This window comes from Diceros bicornis, chromosome 2 (assembly GCF_020826845.1).
Source record: "Diceros bicornis minor isolate mBicDic1 chromosome 2, mDicBic1.mat.cur, whole genome shotgun sequence".
Lineage (NCBI taxonomy): Eukaryota > Metazoa > Chordata > Mammalia > Perissodactyla > Rhinocerotidae > Diceros > Diceros bicornis.
Genome location: NC_080741.1, coordinates 17,340,047 through 17,362,163, shown reverse-complemented (window position 1 = coordinate 17,362,163; position 22,117 = coordinate 17,340,047). Strand labels below are relative to the sequence as shown.

General features: G+C 47.8%; 1 protein-coding gene across 1 annotated transcript in view; it reads left to right on the top strand.

Annotated features, from left to right (window-relative positions):
- Window positions 1-21,864, top strand: part of EPHB1 (EPH receptor B1) — a 137,303-nt gene extending 115,439 nt beyond the window's left edge. Inside the window, exons 10-13 of the mRNA XM_058550348.1 lie at window positions 7,758-7,907; window positions 14,994-15,187; window positions 17,021-17,176; window positions 20,452-21,864. Coding sequence (XP_058406331.1) covers window positions 7,758-7,907; window positions 14,994-15,187; window positions 17,021-17,176; window positions 20,452-20,560 — 609 coding nt within the window. The 3' untranslated portion in view covers window positions 20,561-21,864. The remainder of the gene's footprint in view (window positions 1-7,757; window positions 7,908-14,993; window positions 15,188-17,020; window positions 17,177-20,451) is intronic.
- The last annotated feature ends 253 nt before the right edge of the window (window positions 21,865-22,117 follow it).

Here is a 22,117-nt window from a genome sequence, read left to right as displayed (position 1 = left end):
GGGGCACTGAGAACAAGGCCCAGGCCGCAGGGATTGCACCAGGAGAGACCAAGCCTGCACCATGGCAGATCTGATCACCACTGCAAGATTCCCTGGACAGTGTCCTCCTCAGGGCAGAAGTGGTATTGTTCCCTTTCCCTCAGCTGATCCTGGCCTGGCCCAGAAAGGGTACCCACCACCTGCTTTCCAACGCATGAAGGCAGTCAGCGAATTATTTAGCCCTTGTCTCTCCTCTTTCTTTTTAATTATAAACTCAAGAAGTGGTGTGTGATAAAAATGATAATAATAATAACGCCCACATCTCAGCCATCAGGGCTCTTTTGGGGGTGGGTAGTAAAAGATAGCTGTTTGCACTGACAGTGTAGTACAGAGAAAACAACGTCTGTTTGGTTGAACAGGATTTTTTTTCCATCTGGGAAACATTACCAAGTGGCCTTTCTATTCTTCACACAGGAAACACACACTATTATCCGCATATTTTTAGTTAATTTATATCCAAATAGGCCTTTCGCTAGCTGCTGGAAAATGATGTTTGGGCTGCAATTACCTTTTGCAGCATCTCACAGAAGGGTTTCAGCGCTCACAAAGCTCAGGGGAGAGGCAGCAAGGACCCTACTGACTGTAAATCTCTCCATTTGTAGTTATTCAAATCACATATTTTATTACTTGTATGAAATACATTGTGTCATTCATTTTGGAGGAGCAGCTAATGCTTCAAGAAAAGCTTTGAAAAACATTCTATTTAGAAACAATTTTGTCTGCAGCCAACGCAGTGTGTCTTTCTGGGTTGTCTTTTCTCTGTTACGTGTGCCATTTGCATGACAAATAAGACCATCCTCTCGAAAAGCTCACCTGTTCCTGCAGCCTGTTTCCCACCTAAAGTTCTAATTCTCTGTATGTTGCATCATAATCCTTAGCACGGTAATAAATTACAGTGTCACCATCAAGATTGTGGCTTCTGGAAAGAAAGAAGCAGCGAGGCCAGATGAACTCTCTCAGAAGATGGAGAGACTGTTTTCATGCAAATTCCTGGCGTCCTGGGGAACTAGGAACAGCCTCTTTATTATATGGACTCAGTCGCAATTCAGCAGCCTGAAGCCATTTCCGCTGGCTGTTAGAAGCTGGTAACACTCAGAGAAAGATAACCTTTTAGACAGAAACTCCTTCTCCTTCTCCTTCTTGGCTGATACGAGCCTTATCTGAAAAAAATATCACTTTGTTGATTAGGTTGGAGAAAATGGGTCAGTGTACTTTCAGAGTGCTTTTAAATAGAGATATTCATTCGAAAATACCTTCTTAATTTACCGCTTAGAGCCACATTAGATGGCTCGGTTCAGCGCGGACAGTGACTGGGAACAGGAGGACGTGTCCCATGAAGAAGGCAGGGCCATCTGTGTCTGAACTGTCTACAAAGGGCTGCGCAGAGCCCCTCTCTCGGCAGATGCCCCACCAAGGCTGGTCAACCACACCGTCAGCATGGTCATTGCTCCAAGGGGAGAGTCTATCCTGCCACTCCAGAAGGACGCTTGCTATGCAATGTGAACTTCACCTTAATTCGCCCTCCATTTCCCCTAGGCCACAGATATACTTGATGGAAACTTTGGCGAAGCCAGCTTTCTGCCTTTTTTTCCCCCATGATTTTAAGATCTTTTGACATTTGGTGCAGTGTTGGGAAATAGCTGCCATTCCCTCACCCGTGGCAGACATCGCTCATCAGTCATGGCACTCTTCCTTGCTGAGGCCAGATGAAGCCTCAGAATCCTTCTCAACACAGCCACTAACAATGACCAGAGCTGGTGTTCAAGATGAGACCTCACACAATCCGTGACTTATGCTGGGTTGATCTATGCCAATGGTTCTTAAAATGTGGGAACCACACTGGAAATTTGTTAGAAGCGTAAATTCTCAAACCCTATCCCAGAACTAGTAGATTTGAAAGTCTGGGTCAGGGCCCTGTGATGTGTCTTAACAAGCTTTCCAGGAGATTCTGATGCACGCTCAAATTTAAGAACCACTGCTCCAGGCCAGTTGTTGTGACTAATGACTGCACATTAGAATCACCTGAAGCAGGTTAAACCTACCAGTGCTTGGGCACCACTCCCAGAGATTCTGAATAAATTAGAATACCCATTAAAAAAAATACCCTTCCCCAGGGTGATTCCAATGGGCAGCCAAGCTTGAGAGACACCAGGCGAGGCTTTCTGGGGTGCCGAGAAGAGGGGTATTGACATTGCCTTTAGTCAGTGTGGTGCAGTTAAGATACAGGTACCTAGACCTGGAGTGGCCACCTGGGTCCGGGACTGAGAGTGTGAGGGTAGGTTCTCCCTCAGGCATGTCAGGCCTCTCCAGTGAGTAGGAGTAGTGATGGTGGCTCCGGGATCCTCATCAGAGCTGCCTTCTGACTGTTTTCCTTACATCAGTGGACGTGCCATGGTGCTGCCCCTTGAATCCTCACTGCACGGCACTCACATTGCTGGGCAAAGGGCAGTCCTTCAAGGGGTAGGCTGGCCTGGGTCTGATACAGCACTGAGGAATACAGAGGGCCCTCGGTTTATCTGCTGGGCTTTAATCTAAATGTTAGAGGTATCCTTCACTCCCAAATCCCACTGCCTCCTAATTATAGCCCACGGTGGATCTGCCACCTGGGAATTTAACAACAGTATTTTTAAGCTAGCGCCTGATAAAACTGAATATATTCAGTGTATTAGTTTCCTGTGGCTGCTGTACCAAAGCGCCATAAACTGAGTGGCTTCAAACAACAGAAATTTATTCTCTCAGAGTTCTGGAGGCTAGAAATCCAAAATCAAGGTGTTGTCTGGGTCATGCTCCCTCCTAAGGCTCTAGGAAGAATCTGTTTCATGCCTCTCTCCGGTTTCTGGTGGTTGTTGTGAATCCTTGGCACTCCTTGGCTTGTAGATGCATCATTCCAATCTCTGACTCCATCTTCATATGTTCTTCTCTCCTATGTGTCTCTGTGTCTTCACATGGCCTTCTTATGTGGACACCAGTCATTGGGCTTAGGACCCACCCTAATTCAGTAGGATCTCCTCTTATTTGGTTATATCTTCAGAGCCAAATTTCCAAATAAGGTCATATTCACTGGTACAGGAGGTTAGAATTTGAACATATCTTTTGGAGGACACAATCCAAAATATAACTCTCAATAAATTCTTATTTAATGGCGACAATAATGTACTGGGTGGTTTACATATACACATCATGTTGGATCTTCGCAGCAACCCCAATATGTTTTATATATTATAAACCTATTAGACAGTGGGCATTATGAAATTCAGAGCCATCGCATGACGATCTTTGTCACAAACCTATCACTTCAAGGGGATTCCTCATGCAGCATGATTCCAATATTTGCTGAACAAGTCCATGATCACCATACTCAGTTTTTATGAGTGTCTAGGTTCATGTTATATACTGACTGAGACTTCTTCTCACACAAGATGGTGGAGAAAAGTACAGTAGCAATGCCCAGACACACAGAAGTGTTACCCTGTGGCCATCTCTAGGATTGGTAACGAGCAAGGGGGATCAGTCCTGTGCTCAGACTTTGGCCTAGAAAACTCCACAATTGTGTGGGTTCTAGAACCAAAGCTATGAGCTGTGCCTATCTAATCTCACTGGGGCAAGACAGTGAACTGGCTGGGTGGCATTGGGGACATCCATAGCTCCATGAGAGTGGGGCTGAGTCTCATGATTGCCATGTCCTCAGCAGAATGCTGGGCAGAGTGGGTGCTGCAAAGATATTGTTGTAGACTGGCTGAGGCTAAGGAACTAAAGTACCCCTGTACAGACTTTCCACATGTTGGCCTCATAGCTGCTGGCAGGTGTGGGTGTGGGTTATCAGCAGGTGACCCTGAAGATGGCGGTGTTAGAATTAATCTGCTGCCAGATATCTTCTCTTAGGTCGTCAGATAACAAACACACACACACAATGTTTATAATTTATCTTATACCTGAGTTAAGGCATGATTATTCTGAAGTAGTGGATTTCAAACTTTTCAAGAATTTCTTGACAGCACAACCATTCAATGCCAAGCTGTGTGTGCAAGGTCGACATATGAAGTCATGCAGGGAGCTCAGTGCCCTGATGTGGTGAGGTGCCTCTCCCTCCTCTCTCCTTCTCCCTCCCCTGTACCCCAACAGTGACCCTCTGTGGCAGCTCTGGGGAATCCTGGTCCCTGCAGAATGCAGACCTGGGCCCTCAGCATCCCTGGGGGAAGTAGTCATCTGGTGCCTTAGAGAAAGCCTGTGCTGGGGACAATGTCTCTTCAAGCCCAGTGTCAGCCCCTCCTTGCCCATATGGATGCAGATTCCTTCCCAGTGAGCCTCATCTGTTCCTCAACCCCCTGAGAATTCCTCTTCCCTCATGTTCCTTCCCATCCAACAGAGCGAACCACTCCTCTGAGCCCTTCCTCATTCCTGCACTGGTGAGAGCCAGGAACTCTTAGAGCACTTTGCAGTCATGTGAATGCATTGGCCTTGGACCTTCTGGTCCAGACTTCTCTTCCAGCAGGAGGACCCTCCTTGCTAGCAGAAACCCTGCCTCCTGCAACACCATCCTTTGGGCTGGTCATCATCCTCTAAATTAATATATTTCCTTTCACATAATCGGAGACAAGTTAAATAATCATCCCCATAATTACCTCTGAGCATCAGAAGGCAACGCTGATGATGTGATGTTTGTGAAACTGGGAGGAAAGTTTAAAATTCCCAGGAGGAAAACACCCTTCCCTCTGCTCCCCTGACTTTGGCCTCCCTTTTGTTTTGCCTCGGAGGTCAGCATCTCCTGCTCTCTTGGCTGAGTGGGAGAGCCGGTCGTGACAAGCTGTCACCTGCCTGTCCAGGGCAGCTCTTCTGGAAGCCTCTGCCACCTGCTGGGATGGGGGGTGGCGGTGACAGGCCCAACTCTGTGTTCAGTGAGGCCCAACAGCGCAAGGTGGCAGGAGGGCTGAGACGCCTCGCCAGGGGCCTGGCACGGCCACTTTGCATGCAAGGGGGAGCAGCTCAGCAGCTGTCACTGGCAGCCCCCGGGGTCTGCTCCAGACTTGGCAGAGAGGACACCTTCAGACTCCGGATTGCCACTTTGAAATTCAGAAGGACCACACTTCCATCTCCCCTCCCCCTCTCCTGACACAAAGACACACGCCAAAGAGAAGCCCGAACCCTCTGTTACTCACAGACCTACACGACCACATTTTCTCTCTGTGTATCTCTCACTCTCGCACACACGTATTGATAAGTTCTCACTCACACAGTCTCATTCCCTCTCCCTCTCCCTCTCTGCTTCTCTCTCTCTCACACACACACACACGCATGCACGCACACACACACACACACACACACAGAGCCACACTAATTAAAATCCTGCTCTCTACCTCACTTAACCCAGATATTTCGAGCGAGCAGAAACCCCTCTCCTCTGGGGGAGCCCCAGGCTCTCTCCAGGCAACACCCCCTCCTCCAGTGGGGACACACAGCATGGGGTCCCTGACCTATTGGACACCAGCCTCCAGGTGTTTGATGACTCCTGGTTCGCTGGACGAATTTTCCACCTCTCTTCCCAGCCATGGGTACCGTGTGGATAAAACCAGTAAATTCATTCATGTTCTGGGCGACGGTGAGAACAGAGCATCCTGTTGCAGCCGCAGCCCAAGCCTGCCCTCCAGGCATTTGTCACATTGCTGGCATTTGAGCTGAGGACATCACCCATCACAAAAGCCTGCCATCATCCCCGGGGAAATCAGGACTATCTTCTTTGAGGAAAGCTGGATGTGTGCCAAGGAAGACCCAGGCCAGATCGCCTTTATTCCTCCCAGGCCTGGGGAGGAAACCAGATAAAAATACGCTTTGCAGCTTGCTCCTTTTTCTCTCAGTTGCGCTCAGACTAACCACTTATACATTTTTAAGGTATTTTTACTAAAGTCCAACATGTGTCTCTGGTGATTTGAACAGATCGTGAGAACGGTCAGTATAAAAATAGCCTCATTCAGCAGAGGCTAGAGGCAGATGAGAAGGGACGTGAGGGAGCTGCGGGTTTCATGGATTAGGAGGCAGAGTCCAGGCATCGCCAAAGGGCCATGGGAGCGAAAGCCTGGCATTTGGCATGAGGAATTGGAAATGAGGATCGTATTTGTTCTAGAGCATGATGAGCTGTGGAGGGCAGCCTTGGCGAGGGCCCCCCTTTACCTCTATAAGTGGCATCAGTGGCCTACGCAGCGTGCCTTGCTCTCGGCTCACCTCCCCTTACCTCCCCCTTGGGAATCCCTGCCTCAGCCTTCCTGGATCACTGGCAGTACCATCCTCTCGCTTACCCCCACATCTGCACACGCTCCTTTCTGCCCGGACTTTCCTCCCTCCATCACTTTGCTAAATTCACTTCTACTCATCCTCTAGGGCTGAGTGGAGTGAATGATAGTTAACGTGTGTACGGCACTTACTTTCTATGCCAGGCCCTGTCCCAGGTGCTATATGGATAGTAACCTGCTTAATCCCCACAACAACCTATGGAGGTGCCATCATTATCCCCATTTTGCCAATGAAAAACTGAGGCACAGAGAGGTTAGGTAACTTGCCCCAGGTCACACAGGTAGAAAGGGGCAATACTGGTATCCACACCTGACCAAAGGCTCTAGGAAACTGCCCCTCTGACTGCTTCTGGCCACCTTCCCTGACCCCTGCCTGTGTTAGGGTGTCTCGTCTGGTTCTCAGAACACCCTGTATCACCCTCAGCCTCACCCTCATCACTTTCCATTTTGTAAACAATACATTTTAAGTTTCTGTTTTCTCGTCTGCCTCTCCACTCCCTGCACAGCTTGAGGGCAGGGCCCCTGACTGATCTCTGGGACACCAGCTCCTCAGAAAGGGCCTGGCACAAAGTGGTGCTCATTGCCTATTTGTTGACAGGGCAAGTGAATGGATGGATGGATATCAATCCTTTAGGGGAATGAAATAGGCCAAAGTCTAGCTGACAAGCTAAGGGCCAAGCAGAGAGCCAAGCCGGAAACTTCCAGTGTGCGGTTGGAGGTCAAGAAGGAGAAACAAACCGAAGAGTGGCCCTTTAGAAAAGCATATCTCCAGCCTCCGGATGTCGACCTCCACGGAAGGGCAGGGAGGGCAGCCAAGGTCTACAGAGACCTGCTCACTGGGCCCATCAAACCCAGTGCAGGCCAGAGCTGGCTGCAGGCTGTAGAGTGTGGAAATCTTCCCTCAGGGATGGAGCACAAGGCAAATGGGGCCGAGGGGCAGTGCTGTGTGACCCTGTAGTAGGAGGTCCCCCATGAAGTATCGCTCACCACTTGCTTCCTTTTTTATTGGTTTTGTTTCCTCCTGACCCAAATGCTGTGACTTTTACGATGCTGTGGAATAAAGACAGCCATAACTTGCATCTCATGGCTCAGGTAGCCAGTCTCGCCCAGTATGGAATCTCCTGTTGTAGTGCGTTTACGACAGTTCCACTCCCTCCTCCCACCTGACAGTGACATTAGAACCAGCATGTAAGGAACTCGGGGGCAAATGAAGCATCAGTACGAGCCTCCCCTCACATGCGGTGTGCCCACATGTGGTGTGAGATCAGCACAGGCCACGCAGATCCTTCTTGAGCAACTCAGGTGCAGGAATGGAGGCCAGCCCATGGGCATGGACCATCCTGGCTGTCCTGATTCACGAGACGTGGGAGTGAGGGAGTGGAAGGAATGTGTACCGAGTTTATTTTCACCTGACGGTGGGGCTTCGTCTTCCAGGGAGGGAAGATCCCCGTGAGATGGACAGCTCCAGAGGCCATCGCCTACCGCAAGTTCACGTCTGCCAGCGACGTCTGGAGCTACGGGATTGTCATGTGGGAAGTCATGTCATTTGGAGAGAGACCCTACTGGGACATGTCCAACCAAGATGTGAGTGTCTGCAGCACCTGGTTGTCACAAACCCCCATCCAAGAGATCCCGCAGGCAGTGGCATCCCAAGCCCTCCTCTCTGTTTTCAGCTCAGAGCCTCATAACCTGATCTCGAGGAGCCCAGAGCAGGGGATACAGGGACCCCCTTGGCACCAATGTCTGAACTAATCAAAGAGCCTGGCATGGAGATATGACAGTCCCAATGACCCTAAAGCCTATAAAGGTGCCCAGGCAGAGTCAGGTGACAGTGAGCTGGTTCTGAGTGGCTGTGGACCATGAATAGATCAGGCCCAGAATTAAGCAGGAAATTCTGCCCTGCTTCAAAGCGCCCAGCTGTGTTCTCCTTCACCATGTGTGACAGCAGGGAAGGCATGCTGCTCTGAGGCCAGGTCTGGCTTCCAGGCCTGCTCTGCCTCTGACAGATGCGCTGCATGGAGCCAGGTGCAGTTTTTGTCTGGGACTCACACCTCCTAGCTTTAAAGAAAGGAATTGTAAAGGGCCCTTCTTTCCTGAGAATCCACCCCTCTGGGATCCTGTGTCACCTCTCAGTGAAGGAGGAGCCAAGCAAGCTTCCCAAAGCTGGTCAGATTCAGACGGGCCCAGGAATGGGAGCCTGTCTGGGTGGAGGTCATCAACATCCCCAGGCTGCCCTCCAGGGGCAAGGGTGGGAAAGGAAAGAGAAGGGTCATCTGAAATACTTTAAGTAGAAATGAATTTTCGGGGTGTTCCACATGGGATCCTTTGGTCCATAAATACCAAAAGGTGGGAAGCCTCTTGAGGATGATTTGTTTTGATAAGGCCCCAATGGAAAGTCCTACCTGGATTTCCACAGTGCCTTGGATCCTGGCCTGTTCCCCAGGATGGCTCTTCCTTTGTTTTTTGAATATAGACCCCCTCTCGGAGCTGAGAGGATGACAGCATGCAAAGCCCATGTATCTCTGCTCTTTGCCAGCTCTTCCCATCACCCTGGGGGGCAGTTCTTATCTTTCCCAATTTACAAGCAAGGAGAGGCAGGGCTGTCCCCAGTCCAGATCTGGTTCCATTGGGCAACCAGCTGCGCCTAAGCACCTGCAGGCTTGGGTGGGCTCTGAGGCCCTGGCAAACTTGAGAAATCTGGCCTCGGCCAGCCCTCTCTCCAGCCGGAGGTGTAGAGCCATGGCAGTTGCTCAAAAGATTGAGAAAGGTGGCAATCTGGGAGCCCAGAAACATTTCCCAGTGAGACTGGAAAGAGGAGGCAGGGTGCTACTGTGACAGTGCCCCGGGCTGCCATAAGCAGAGTGGCTTCAGCCCAGAGCGAGTGAAATGGCTGCATCCTTAACCAGGCCCCGATGCCAGCCAAGTGTGGAGTCTAGGTGCTCCATTACCTATGGTTATCCATGCCTCGCCTCTGCCCCCATGGCATGTCAAATCAGTAAGTGTCGGAATTGATGCCAAGGCTGCTTGCATGAAATGCACTGCACCCTGGTTCCGTCCACACGTTCAGCTAGATGAGCAATAAATATTAGCCAGAAAGAGCAGACCCATTTTGTCCTGCTGGGAGACTTTAATCCGATTAAGAACAATTCAGCACATAGAATAGATTATGAAACTGTCTGACAGGCAAGATTTGGCATTTAAGATATTCTCAGGAAATGCATTCACCTATGCTGAAAACAAATGGAATTTCTGAAATTAGACTTTCAGAATTCCCAAGTCATTCATTCAACAAACACTCATTGTGTGCTAACTGTGACTAAGCATTGTGCTTGCCGGTTCTGTTGTTGGGGGGTTTACAGTCCAGTGGCACACACAGAGGGCTGCAGGAACACTGGGGTGGGGGAAGTAAGGAAGGCTTCCCAGATATTTGACGCTTGAGCTGGGCCTCAGAGGGATAAGAACATCTGCAGAGCAGCAGTTTATTCTAATTTTGCTGGATTTCTCCAAAATAAAGCCCCTAAGCATTGTCCTAAGTGCCGTTCTTCTCTCCTTGGAGGGTGGGAGGTGACTTCACGCCCATTCAGAAAGCTTCTTGTGATGGGGCCTGGGAGAGAGCAGGAGGGGCTCCCAGCTGCTCTGACCGCAGCCCCACTCATCAGAAACCACTGAGGCAGTGGCAGGAAAGAATTTTACAGATGACGATTGAAAGGCTTTAAGAAAGAGAATTGCAGAGGTAAGTTGGAGTGCTGGTAATTGGGCTTCCGGAGCCCAGGAAGGTCTTTGAACATGTACAGAGGGTTTGTCAGCCAGAGAGAGAACTTGGAAGTTCTGCGGCTTGGATCTGATTGACAGAGATAATGAGAGTGGCAGTGTCTGTGGAGAGGAGCTGCGGTGTTATTGAAACATCAGAGCTCAACTTAACCCCCTCTGCCCTGGTTCCTCCACCGCTCTGAGCTCTACTTCACTCTCCCGCGTGGAAGGTTGAGTCGGCGCCGCCCGCTGCCCAACTCGCTAACGGGAAATGCATGTCTGGGGACGGCCAGGAGCCCCCTGAGGACGTGAGGGCAAGAGGGGGTCCCTGCTTGTTTTCCAGCGGAGCTCCAGGTGCTTCACCAGGTGCCTGAGGTCAGACCCACAGCGGGGTCAGATCACCTGCCCCTGGTCCCCACCCAATCCCCACACCTGCCATCTCTGGGTACAAGTGAATAAAAGCAGCCCCTCACCCCACCCAGGCCCTACCCCTTAAGCCCCAAGGCCTTCGGAGTAGCCTGAAGAGTTGCTGCAGACCGTTCAAAGTGAGCCAGCAGCCTGCTCCGGGACAGTTGCCCAGACTGGTTCTCTCACAACCTACACCCTCACCCTCACCTGCTGTCTAGAAGCGCCATCTGATCTCATTCTAATCTCCAGTCTTTTCAACATCCATTTATCTCATCCTGTGACAGACCAAAGAAAGGGGCCCAGGACTCACTCTGATTTTCAGTTCTGCTCGGTAAGACACCCTATGCCCCCAACCTTGGGCCGTATCTTTCCACACAATTCAAACATGGTCACTGGTGTTTTGAACCATCAGACAGCCAGACTGAAGGTGTTTCTCCATCCCTCCTCCCTGTTTTTCACACTTGCTAGTGAGGCAGGAGTGACAGAGAATGATCCCAAAGCCCCATTAGAGGACCACAATTATTATTATTATTATTTTTTTTTTTTGGCTGAGGAAGACTGGCTCTGAGCTAACATCTGTTGCCAACCTTCCTCTTTTTTGCTTGAGGAAGATTTGCCCTGAGCTAACATCTGTGCCAATCTTCCTCTATTTTACCTGTGGGTTACCACCACAGCATGGCTGACGAGTGGTGTAGGTCCTAGCCTGGGATCTGAACCCACAAATCTGGGCCACCAAAGCAAAGCGTGCCGAACTTTAACTACTACTGGCCCCCCACAATTATTTTTTTGGAATAATTATGTGGTTTTTTTTTTTATGAGGAAGATTCCCTAACATCCATTGCCAATCTTTCTCTTTTTTTTTTTTTTTTTTGCTTGAGGAAGATTAGCCCTGAGCTAACATCTGTGCCAATCTTCCTCCGCTTTATATGTGGGACAGCTCCACAGCATGGCTGGTGAGTGGAGTAGGTCCACACCCGGGATCTGCACCCGCAAACCAGGGCCGCTGAAGCAGAGTGTGCGGAACTTTAACCACTTGGCCACGGGGCCGGGCCTAAAAATAATAATGTTTTAATTTGATTATAAGTTATATGCACTCAGTAAATTTGGACAACACCCAGATCCTTTAAAAAAGGATAAAATTCTCCAAAGGTGTAGCACTTCAATGAAAGACTTGAGTAGATAAGTGCTACCCACACGTCAATTAATGACTTAGGGATTTTTTTTTTTTGGGTGGAGGGTGAAGGCTTTTTTTTATCATATGTGCAAGAAGCCTCAATGTCCCCAGAGTATCAATTCAAGTAATAAAAACAAAATTATCTAAAAGAAATAGAAAACGGAATAAAGTCCCATTTTGCAAACGTGAGCATGGGACGGGTTTCTAGGCTCTATCTTGAAAGGTGGCATTGACTAAGTCCCTACTCTGTGCTTGGTGCTTTTCAAACACTATCTTCCTGGGCCTCCACATGAGCAGCATGGACCAGCCACCCCTCTTTGCAGAGAAGACACGTACTGTAATAGACGTGGCAGAAATGACAGTCTCCATGTGATGTGGAGATTCTTTCTACTACTCACCTGTATGGTGTTCAACATGCATCACCTCGTTGTGTCATTTAACCTTTGTAACAACCCCATCTGTGCAGTTTCAGGAAGTCACATGACTCTCCCAAGGTCCTGGAGCTAATAAGAAACGGAACTAGGATTTGAACCCAGGCCTCCAAGGTCTGTGCCCCTAATCACAGTGCCACACCAGCACCAACATAGCACGTAGATCTGCGCTCCTGGCTGACCTGCAGGGAGGAGGAATCAGTGGCTCCTTGATGTCCTCTTAAAAAGAAAGTCAGCACACCAAACAAACAGGAAATATAAAAACAAACGCTAGGACAGTTTTCCAAAAATTCCCATGAGGTCATGTGCTGAGGAGACAAGGGAAAAGTAGCTAAGTAGCATTCAGTCTAGAACTCAGAGGCAGAAGATTCAGCACGTGCACGGGGTCCCCAGTCTCCTGATGCTCTGCCAGGAGTGCTTGGGCCAGCTGGTCACATCCCGGAGCTGCCTCCACAAAAATGCCCTGACTCCACTGCTCCTTCCTGCCACAGGCATATGGGAGAGTCATCTTGTCAGTGGGGAAAATCAGTATTCTGGGCTCTGGCATCAAACGATTTGAGCAGAGATGCCAGCAGTTTAGGAGAACACAAGCTGCCCTGCACTGGAAGATCTGGGGGGGCCCTAGTGGAACTTAGACACTAGCCCGTCCTGCTGGCCCCACCTAGCTTGTCTTTGGGCAACGAAGAAAGAGCTTGTGGGGCCATTCCCTGGGTAATCCCACTTGTCTCTGCAGTGAAGGGGGACTCCGACAGGGCCCCTCAATCTGGCTGCCTGGAAGGAGCTAGAAAAAGGTGCTGGATGATAAGCCAGGCTGATAGGAACGATGCCCAGCCGCTCATCCTCATGGATAACTTGGTTTAGCTCCATACCCCTGCTTCCTGCCATGAAGTCATCAAACAGCTCCAAGGACTGTTCTCCAGGCTGAGCTTACAATGGCAATCCCACAGAGGGCTAGGTGGGCTTCAAGGTATTCAACACTTAAAATCAGACCCCCCTGTGATTTTTTTTTTTAATTTTTTGTTTATTGCAGTAACATTGGTTCATAACATTGTGTAAATTTCAGGTGTACATCATTATACTTCTATTTCTGCCGGAGCCCCCTGTGATTAATTCCCAGCCCTGTCATTACTAGCTGTGTGCCCTCAGGCAACTTACTCCACTGCCTGTGCCTCCATTTCCTCATGGGGAAAATGGGACTAAAATGCCCTCCTAAGATGATAGCAGCTGATTGACAACTGATTGCCAACAGTTTGACAGAGATAAAAATTTGTTAGTGGTGCAACATATTGTTCAAAAGTGAATGTTCCTATTCACTGGTTTTTTGTTTAGTGGTAATATTGGTATGGTTTGTATGCTTATTTGTTTTTCAGCTGCATTGAATAGAAGGAACCATACACCTTGCTTATCTCTAATGACTTCCGTTTATTATAGTATCTCATGCCCCATATCATGTCCTATATACTGTGCATAGAATTTGTAAAAACATAAACTGATTGAAAATATCCACTTTCTGACCCATTTACAAAGTAAAAAAAAACAGAAAGAAAGAAAAAGAAAAGCAAGAATAATCCGTTGAAATGAATCTGACATTTTTGAAAGTAGAGGCAAAAAACATCTGAAAATCCCTGAACTCCAAATTATCTCCTTTGTTGTTTAAGTGCTTTAGCTGTTTAATATAAAAGCAATGCATAATTACTATAGAAAATAAACATACAAACAAACAAAAAGAGAAACATACAGAGCATTCATGTGTCTACCTGCCCAGAGGCAACGACAGTCAACTCCACGGTATATGTGTCCTTCCAAGGTGTTTTCTATGCATGTGTATAATTATTGTTTTTTGTTTTGTTTTGATTTTTGTTTTTTACAAAAGCAAGATTATACCATAGTTGCAGCTATGCAGACTGCTCTTTTGCCTAATCTTACAATGTGAGTATATTTCCATTTCAATAGGTACATTTTTACAACATCACTTTAAGGCCTGTGTTGTATTCCAAGCCTTCCATTGAGTGAAGAGCGCACCATAATACGTTCATATGTTCAGCACTGGGTCGTTCACAATTATTTTGGCTATTACAAAAAGCACAGAGCAGGCATAATTGATTTAAATGAATTGGAAATTAAGAAGTAAATAGTCAAATACTCTTACAACAAACTGAAAAACAGACGAAAGTACTGAAAGATCCTACAGTCTTTACAAAATTATCCACTGGAGTCTGTGAAAATTACCAAAACCTGATTAGAGATATTCATTTTGGATCATCTTGTTATTTTGACCATTGTCATTGTACAGAGCCAATTTGTTTAACCAAGTTACCTTTAACCCAATTCCTTTTGCTGCCTCATGAAGATTAAGGCAAATAATGCATGGGAGCATCTAGAGGGTCCCTGGCTTGGAGTAGGTCCTTCATCAAATGCTGATTCCTTCCTCCCTTTCTCTTCCCTTAGCAGTGAAAGGACAAGGCCACCACAGGCTTTGGTGGGTGTCCTTTATAAATAGTGTGTTCACTAGGTTGTCTGTGTGCCATTGTTTCATCTCCTCTGGTGCCACCAGCTGCCAGTGAGGCAGAATTGGGCCTGATGTCCTCTTAAAGAGAGGAGAAGCTCAAGCCATCCACGGGCTCACTCTTCAATAAACATTTACAGAGATCTAGTGTGTATCAGACCCTGTGCCAGGCCCTGGGGACACAACAGGACAATCAGATGTTGTCCCTGCTTTCTAGGAGCCCACATTCTAGGGGGAAAAGCCAAGTACACATAGAATCCATCACAGTGGGAGGTATGTGAGCACAGAATGAGGGTACCTGGGTCAAGGGGACTCCATCCTCCGGGGCTAATTCACAAAAGTCATTCACTTGTTGGTGGCTCATCACTCAGTCACACCTGTTATCATGTGTGTCACTGCAGGTCATCAATGCCATTGAGCAGGACTACCGGCTGCCCCCACCCATGGACTGCCCAGCTGCTCTACACCAGCTCATGCTGGACTGTTGGCAGAAGGATCGTAACAGCCGGCCCCGCTTTGCAGAGATTGTCAACACCCTGGACAAGATGATCCGGAACCCAGCAAGTCTCAAGACTGTGGCAACCATCACCGCCGTGTGAGTCTAGTAGACCTAGACGTGGGTGGTCTCATAGTCAGGGGCAGGGCCGATAGCAAGGCTGCTAGCCTTTCAGTCTATTGAGAGCAAGGGTGAGGTGGCTGAGCTTATCCACTAACTGAAGAAGTTCCAAGACCCTTCCTTTCCTTTTTCTCTTCCATCTTTCTAAAATATTCCCTGCCTCCAGCATGGGCTGTAGACAGATGTTAAGATACCTGTCTGGGTCTCTACCTTCCTTTGGCTTCAGATGGGCTGGGCACTGGGCTCTGTAGCAGTGGAGCTGTATCTGATCTGAGTGGTATGAGGCCCCACTTCTGAGTGATCTTGTTTCCAGAAGGCACCCTTTCTGTTAACCATACCAGTCCCCTAGGCAGGTAGAGCTGCAGACTTGGAACCTTGGCCAATGTATCAGCAGATAAAGGCCCTGATTGCTGTGGGACAGAGAAATACAAAGGAATGGGATTTGTTATGAGCAAATGCACAGAACAACTGTCAGCTAGGATCGGCAACTGTCAAATGTACATCTGCAGTGTTAACTCATTTATTAATTCATCTTTTCGACCAAAGTTTATTGGGTGCTTATGTGCCAAGCACTGTGCCCATTGCTGGCAGTATAGAATGAGCAAGATAGACAGGGTCCTTGCCCCCCTGGAGCTTGGAATCATTGAGGAGTGGCAAACACTAATCAGATGATCACCCAAAGAAATGCAAAATTGAGACCTTGGAAGCCACATGGCAGGCAGGTGCATGGGGCTTGGAGAACATATACCGTAGTCTGGTGTCAGAGTGGCATCCCTGATGAGTATTATTTAAGCTGAGAGCCGAAGGGCAAGGATGCATTAACTGAATGGGAGTAGAGGGACAGGTGCTTCAGGCCAAGGGTACAGCATGTGCGGAGGCCCGAGGGTGGGAAGGACAAGGCCAGTGTGTTGGGAGAGCAGTTTGTGAGGGCACTGGGTCGGGGCTGAGGCTGGCAAAGTGGGTAAGGACCAGACACTCAGAGCCTTTAAGCCCTGCTAAGAATTTGGGGCTTGATTTTCAGAACAATGAGCGCCCCCTAAAGGGTGTGATGTGGATCAGGGTTGGGGTGAGGGTTATTGACATGATCACATTTGCATTTTAAAAGAGCATCCAGCTACAGTGAGAACCTTATGTTGAGGAGAGCAAGCACGCCTGAAGAGAGACTGGTGGGAGAACACTGCAGTAATCATGAGAGAGAAGGTCATGTCTTAAATCAGGGTACTGGTGTGCAAAGAAGTCGATGAGCTTGAGAGATTTTGGAGGGAAAGTCTTTAGGACTTGCTGAAGGATTGGGCCTAGGTGTCAAGGGTGTCTGGTTTCTGGATTGGGTACCTGGGTGTCTGCTTTGAGAATGTGCTGGAGAAGGTCAGTGGTGGGCTACTCTGCTCCATTTTTTTTCAAGTCGCTGAGGATGGAACCAGGAAAACATATGTTACCAATATGTTTGGGGAGGTTTTAGTGAACTGCATATATTTTTAAAAGAATCATATCTTTGGATGGTGAAGCTCTTAGATTTCAGCTTACAAAGGAGCTGTGGGCCTTCCCTTCCCTTCAGACTGCATGCTGTGTCAGTCTGCCTGCCTGGCTGACTGACATGTGACAGGGCCCAGAGGCAGGGGGACTGGCCACCTGGCCTTGACAAGCCATGCCAATTCAGGATTCTGTAAGGAAGGAAGGGTCAGCTCAAGGCTCCCCCATAACTCTCATCCTGCCAGGGGTGCTGCCCTCCACGAAGTCTACCATCCACTCGAAGTGTGGTCTACTCAGGCACCACTGCTGCTGTGGGGTCACATGCTCCTCTCTGTCTCGCAGGCCTTCCCAGCCCCTGCTAGACCGCTCCATCCCAGACTTCACGGCCTTTACCACCGTGGATGACTGGCTCAGTGCCATCAAAATGGTCCAGTACAGGGACAGCTTCCTCACCGCCGGCTTCACCTCCCTCCAGCTGGTCGCCCAGATGACATCAGAGTAAGTCTGTCTCGCAAGCCTCTGTCCAGCTTGTGGGTGGAAATCTAGGCTCCTTCTCTACTGTTGACCATGGTGTGAGTCCTGATTTCCAGCCTCACCCGCAGAGCTCTGCCTCTCTACAGAACCAGGCTGGCGGAGGAGCACCCTGGAAAGGTGGAGGGGGAGGCTGGAGGTGCAGTGAGGAGGCTGAGATCCATTCCAGGCCCCAATGAGAGCTCTTCAAAGTCAGAGCCATACGTCATTTGCCTAATCACCAAGAGTCTCTCCTCCATTTAAGTTTTTAAACTCAACGCATCAAAGATAGCATCCAGATGGAAAGAACACAGCCAGCCAGCACTTTAAACAACATAGCAGGAAGAGGCATCACACTGATTCAGCAAGAATCTCGGACGTGTGTGGAGCTTGTATGCCTTCTTAGACAGCACTTGTAAATAAGCACACAATTCCATCCCCCACAAATTATTTACCCGTCTGCAGCCCCCATAGGAGTGTGGAGGAATACAAAAGCTAAAATTATTCAAATACGATGAGAGCCAGAAAGGGTCTTAAAGACGCACGTAGTCCATCATCTCCCCAAGAATGTTCTAAGTAGACCGGTTCTGGGAAATGTTAATAGGTTCTCCTTGGAAAAAAGGTCCCACGGTCAAATAAATTTGGGAAATACTGAGCACTTTATCACTCTCTTGGAGATTCACTACACATATTAGCATTATAAAGGCCATGAGAAATCCTGAAATAAAGAAACCCTTTTAAAATTATTAAATGCCATGGAACCGTATTTTTGAGGGGCAGGGTTTTATGGAACTGTAGCCTGGGAAATATTTATCTAGTTCCACCCCTGCACTGAGCAGATTCAGAAAGTAGGTGAAGTTAGTGCCTGAAGATTAGGCACACATAAGGGGCAAAGCTGGGGCTCGAGCCTGCTTCCCCGGCTGCCGGTTCCATCTCCTTCTACCAGTCCACCCAGGGCCACAGCGGGGCCCATACTTTGCTGCACCCTGGAGTGACCTTGGAATCTTTGAAAAAATGCTGATGTCTGATTGCTACACCCAGATCTTCTGATTTATTTGGTATGTGGTGAGACCTGGACATCGGGATGTTTAAAAGCTCCCCAGGTGATTCTAATGTGCAGCGAAGTTTGGGAACTATTGGACTAAAGTTGGCAAAGGTTGGATTTTGAATACACATACACACCCTAGAAGGGACCTCACTGGCTGCCCAGGTGATGACGTGGACTGACGGCACCAGGTTGGTGGTCCGTAAGACATTTCCCATGCTAGAGGATTGAGCAGTTGAGCCCCAGAAGGGCAGCTTCTTGACACTCGGCCTTTTGTCCTAGACTCCGGCTTTGCCGTCAGTCTTCCTGGAGCCCAGCTCCACCTCTCTGAGGTTTATTCTTGCCAGAAATGATGGAACCTCCACTTTCTCCAGGGAGATGGCTTGAATGTTCATCTAGCTTTGGAGCCACTAAACTTCAGAATTCATTTTTTAAAACCTGAGTTTATTTCCTGATGATGCCTAAAAAAGACAGTCCCTGCCATTATGAATTATTATCAGACATCAAAAATAAAAAATAAAGAAGAATCATGTCCCAGTGGAAAATCAGCTTCCCCAGCTGGCAGAGCTAAAATGTATGCCCTAGACAACGGAGAGCCTGGGTTCTGGGGCAGAAGTGGGTGTTCACGAAGACGGGGCTTCTCCTGCTTTCCCACTGTGACCTGGCTGAGTATGGGGGCCCTTGTCCCCTGATCCCCCACAAACTGAAGGAATCAAGTGGAGTCTTTCCTTGAGTCTGGGAATAGCCACGTGAAAAAGAAGAAGGGGAGGCCTAAAAGCAAAGTGAAGCTGAAAATTAAGGGATTTAGCTCAAAGTAAAAAATGTCCACACAATATTGGAGCAATTTAGCTTGTTTCCTAAGACATAAAACAACATGAGCAACTAAATAAAATAGATTGCAGGACGATTTGTGAATTCAAAATTCAACCATGCCTCTCAAAAGTGTTTGCTAAAAAGACATGGGCGATTTGACAGCCTAAACCAGCTGCAGCCCGTGGGGGACTGACCGCCAGCTGCAAGGAGGGGGATCAGGAGGGCCCAGGAATTGTGGGTGGAGGTCCAGCACAGGGTCCTCCTCATGGGTCTGGTGCACAGTGTACAAAGTGATCTGCTGTGCTGGGGACTGGGGGCTTCGTGGGGGATACAGGCAGGACCTTAGAAGAGTTTTGAGAGCAGCCCTGCAGGGTGGCTGAGAGCCAGGCAGTCTTGAATTTGAACCCCAGCTCCACCATGCGCTGTGTGATCTTGAGCACATTATTTAACTTCATTGAGCCCTACTTGCCTTGTCTATAAAGGTGCAGGTAATAAAAGTGCCTATCTCATTGGTTTGTGGTAAAAGGTAATTGAAATAACGCATGCAAAGCACTGGCCTATTGCCTGCCTACAGGATGCACACGAGAAATGATTGCTGGTAAATCATCATCATTGACTTTAAGTGGTTTGTCAATTTTTACGAAACGCTTCCATAGGTATAAGTAAGCTAGTATATGGCACATGGGAAGCACTCAAGCAATGCCATGTATTGTTATTATTAACTAAGGAAAGATGCATGGCTCTCCCCAAAGTCAAATATAAGCCATGAACTTGTTCATATTAAGACTCATAGCTCAAAGATGAATCTACTTCAAACCCCTATCCTAAACATATTCCTTAGATTCCTGCTTGGGTAGATATTTGCAAGTTATTTTGAGATCACCCCTCTTAAAAATTCATGACATTAAAATTCAAACAGAGGCAGAAAATGGAAACTCAGGGGAAAAACATCAGAAAACCAGGCAAACCCCACATCTTTTCAATCTCAGTGGGTGATCACTAATTTAGGCAGAAAGCTTCACAGAATAACTGAAGCCCCATACAATATATACTTGAAGGGTTAAAAAAAGTAGCAGAGGAAAGTTCTAGTCCACCTGAGGGTCATGGACACAATGAATGGGCTCTTCCAGAACCCGTAGGTGAAGATCAAGGCACAGCACATCCAGGATTGTCTAAGCTGTAGGGAGCATTGGAGATGAGGGCCATGGAAAAAGTGAGATTGAGCAAGAAAATATCTAGGTAGGTGTTTGCCACAGACTCGGGTAAACCTGGGCTCATTGGATTTTAAACACTTTTATTTGCCTACCCAACTATTATCAGGAGCTTGCCTTTATGATAAGTTTTGATCTGTGAAAAGCTGCCCTAACACTAAAATGCCTTCTTTTGTGGTTTTTTCCCCTCCTAGAGACCTCCTGAGAATAGGGGTCACCTTGGCAGGTCATCAGAAGAAGATACTGAACAGCATTCATTCTATGAGGGTCCAGATGAGTCAGTCACCAACGGCAATGGCATGAGAATTCTTGTTTTCTGGGAGGAGGAGAGAAAGGAAAAGGACAAGGCTCAAGGGGGAACCAGAGGTTGACCACTATGGAATGTTCTGGAGAGACTGGCTTCTCAGCTGAGAAATGCATTACATCAGTGAAGAATAAACTGGACCTATTTCTAATGGGCCACCTTCGTTTCTCAGTGACAGAAGCATGTCTAAGATGCCGTGGGAAACCAAATATACAATAATAAAAATACAAAAAGTTGATGTTCAACAGAAGTGAAGACAAAACAAGATGCATCAAGGGACCAACAGTGAACTCAGCTTCCGGCCTCCGTGGGCTGGAGTCATCCATCTGTAGGAAGAAAAGGAAGGAGGTAGAGGGAAGAAACAGAAGCCGTTTTCCATTTTCTTCCTCACCAATGACATTCTTTTCTTTACCCCTTTTGTACTCCTCCCCAAGAGTGCCCTCCCTTCTCCCACATCCATTTCCCTTTTGCTCCCGACTCACGTAGGGAAGTTTCTTCAAACAAACCCCAGCTCCTGAGTCTCCAGATGTCGTTCTGTCAGTTGCCAAAGGACTTTGCTGACCACTGCATGGGGGATCCAACCAATTCAATTAATGTCTTCATATTGAAGAAGAGATGTACCTTCAATTGAAAACCTTGTTTTTCTTTTGTTTGCATTTTCTGCAAAAAGGAAAAAGAAACCACAAATTGGAAAAAAAACAAAAACAAAAAAAAACAAAGAAAAACCTGTTTCCGTGTGCGAGAGCACGCCTATGTATGTCTGTGTTATGAAATGACTGTGCTTGTTCGTAACAGATGCAAACAAGAAAGAACTGGAAATCTTTGCCCCTGGAAACTCCAAGGGGCCAGGACGTGCTGGTGGTTTGGTTTTCTGCTTGGCCCAGTTGGCCTATTGCTTAAATGGGGAGAGGGGTAGGGAGAAAAATAAAATGAAAGGGGAGAAAATACTCTTAAGAGCTTGCAAAATCAGACTGGAAACAGGTGAGTGGTTTGAATTGGATGCAGTGTGGGCCATTCTAGAATGATACTGACTGATCAATTATTCTTGGTAACATCTGAAGAGAAGGAGAAGGAAAGTGTTTTTGGAGAATGTTCTTCCACATCCCTGGAATCTGCAATTCGAGAGGTGGCAAGGGAGAATTCTTCTTACCTTATCTGTGGACTGGCTTAAGCCTCGTGGCATCCGAGGAATGTTTCAAATGTGTCTGTGTTTCTCTGCTTTCCTTCTTGTACCTCATTGTTCAATTCACTTTTGTAAATTCCACCTAACATTTAAATATTTTTAATTTCTCCTTTTACCTTAATCTCCTTGCTAATTTTATCTGTCTAATTAAAATGAGCAGAAGCATGTCTGGGTTTACATAGAATGGTGTCAGAGTGTGTGTTCCGGGATCCCACTGGGTCGTCCCCAAGTTACGGAAGAATCCTTAACAACCCTCCTTCTTCCCCCTGATCTGGGAGGGTGGGAACAGATCCCGGACCCTGTGACTCCCGAGAAGCAGAATATGATAGAGTCACACTCACTGATGCAAAACCCAAAGGAAGAACTGAATAAA